This window comes from Pteropus vampyrus, unplaced genomic scaffold (genome assembly GCF_000151845.1).
Source record: "Pteropus vampyrus isolate Shadow unplaced genomic scaffold, Pvam_2.0 Scaffold16, whole genome shotgun sequence".
Taxonomy (NCBI): Eukaryota; Metazoa; Chordata; class Mammalia; order Chiroptera; family Pteropodidae; genus Pteropus; species Pteropus vampyrus.
In genome coordinates this window covers 10663479-10665466 of record NW_011888797.1, presented here as the reverse complement: position 1 = coordinate 10665466, position 1988 = coordinate 10663479, and the positions used below count along the sequence as shown (strand labels likewise).

At 49.0% G+C, this 1988-nt stretch overlaps 1 protein-coding gene across 6 annotated transcripts in view; it reads left to right on the top strand.

The window, feature by feature from the left end:
- The first annotated feature begins 229 nt into the window (after window positions 1–229).
- Window positions 230–1988, top strand: part of CARD10 (caspase recruitment domain family member 10) — a 22513-nt gene continuing 20754 nt past the window's right edge. Inside the window, exon 1 of one of the 6 annotated variants that reach the window (XM_023527422.1) lies at window positions 230–911. In XM_023527422.1, the coding sequence (XP_023383190.1) occupies window positions 573–911 (339 nt within the window). In that variant the 5' untranslated portion in view covers window positions 230–572. The remainder of the gene's footprint in view (window positions 912–1988) is intronic. The other 5 variants (XM_023527419.1, XM_023527424.1, XM_023527420.1 and 2 more) reach the window with 5 other exon arrangements.

Below are 1988 nucleotides of genomic sequence, written 5' to 3'. Positions count from 1 at the left end.
ATGACTTGACTTTTTTGTGCCTCAGTTTTCCTGTCATTAAGATGGATACAATAATAATACTTATCTTAAGTGTTATCATGAAGATTAAATAAATTAATATATATATATCTAGCCCAAGAATAAAGTTAAATGTTAGTGACTATTACTATTATTATTGCTAGTGAGTTAGAGCATATTTTCCTATGTTTGTTAGCCATTTTAGGGGGAGACTTACCTGCTGATGGTTTTTACCCATATTATTATTTAGTTGTTTATCTTTTTTATTGATTTGTAAAAGCTCTTTATATATCGTGGCTCTGAATCCTTTGTCATATTTTCCTCCCACTCAGTTGCTTGTCTTTTAACTTTGTTACACCTTTCATCATTCAGAAATTTTAACCTTTTTTTATGGCTTTGTCCATCTTTCCTTTTATAGCGCCTGGATTTTATGCCTCGTTTAGGAAGGCCTTCCTCACTCCCAGATTATCAAAATATATTCCAGAATTTCTTTCTCGTGTTTTTACAGTTTGGCTTTTTCTGTGCAGTTTGCCATTCCCCCGGATTTTATTTGCCTGACTTGACTTTTCTCTCCCATGTCCCTGGCAGATGAGGAGGGGCCCGAGGGCCTGACCCAGTTCCTGATGACGGAGGTGCGGCGGCTTCGGGAGGCTCGCAAGAGCCAGCTGCAGCGGGAGCAGCAGCTGCAGGCCCGGGGCCGGGTGTTAGAGGAGGAGCGGGCAGGGCTGGAGCAGAGGCTGCGGGAGCAGCAGCAGGCTCAGGAGCGCTGCCAGCGGCTGCGGGAGGACTGGGAGGCAGGCAGCCTGGAGCTGTTGCGGCTCAAGGATGAGAACTACATGATCGCCATGCGTCTGGCACAGCTCAGCGAGGAGAAGAACTCGGCCGTGCTGCGCAGCCGTGACTTGCAGCTGGCGGTAGGCCCTGGGAGACCGGCGGGGTAGAGTGGGGAAAGGGATGACCTTTGCAGAAACCGACAGTGATGTGGTAGCCGGCTTGTGTTCCAGAGCTACCACCTGCCAGCTATTGGACCATGGGCGAGTCCCTTCATGGATCTGTGCCTCAGCGTTTTCATCTGCAGTGTGGGGGTGTTGATGGTACTTATTTCATCGAGTTATGACCATGGTTCTCAACCCGGGGTGGCGGTGGGTGGTTTTGCCCCCCAGAAGCATTCATCCATTTCCAGAAATATTTTTGGTTGGTATAACTAGGAGTGGGATATTGGCATCTAGTAGGTAGAGGTCACAGGGAAGCTGGTAAACATCCTGCTAAACAGTGCACAGGACAGCCCCACAACCAAGGGTTAGTGAGCCCAAAACAGCAGTAAGTACCAAGGTGAAGAAGCCTTGGGTTACGAGGGGTCCACGAGTTTAAGGCAGGTACAGTTCCTGGCACAGAGTTAGTGCTCAAAATCTGTATCATCGTTAGCCATCGTTGTTAGTATTTTTAAGTGCTGCTGTGTGCCACGCAGGTGACATGTATCATGCCATATGATCCCAAGAAGACACCATGCACTAGGTTCTCGTTTTGAAACACAGCCACTGAGGCTTCGATTGTAAAGGGACTTGCTCATCACAAAGCCAGGAAATGGAGCAGCCTGGATTTGACCCAGTTCTGCCTGGCACCAGTGCTGGCCCCCGCCCCATGATGTTTTTCTGCCCGCTCCCGTCCAGGTGAAATCTCACCCAATCCTCTCCAGCAGCGGGTGAGGCTGCTTCTCTTACAGGCCTGGAAACCGAGCCTCACTTTCTTGGTTTCTTATTGGCACTTAGCATGAGGATGAAGCTGGTATTTTACTGCCCCAGGGAATTGTTTCAAGGATTTAATAAGCTAATGTTTGGCAAGGATTTAACAGCGCTGGTGGCACACAGTAGGCTCTCTCCAGCAATACTGTGCCAGGTTCCACGGGGGTGGGGGTAGTCTAACTATGGGATTTGAAGCCCCCTGATCCCATGAGCCTGGCCGAGAGTGTGGCATTGCAGGCTGTGACAGGC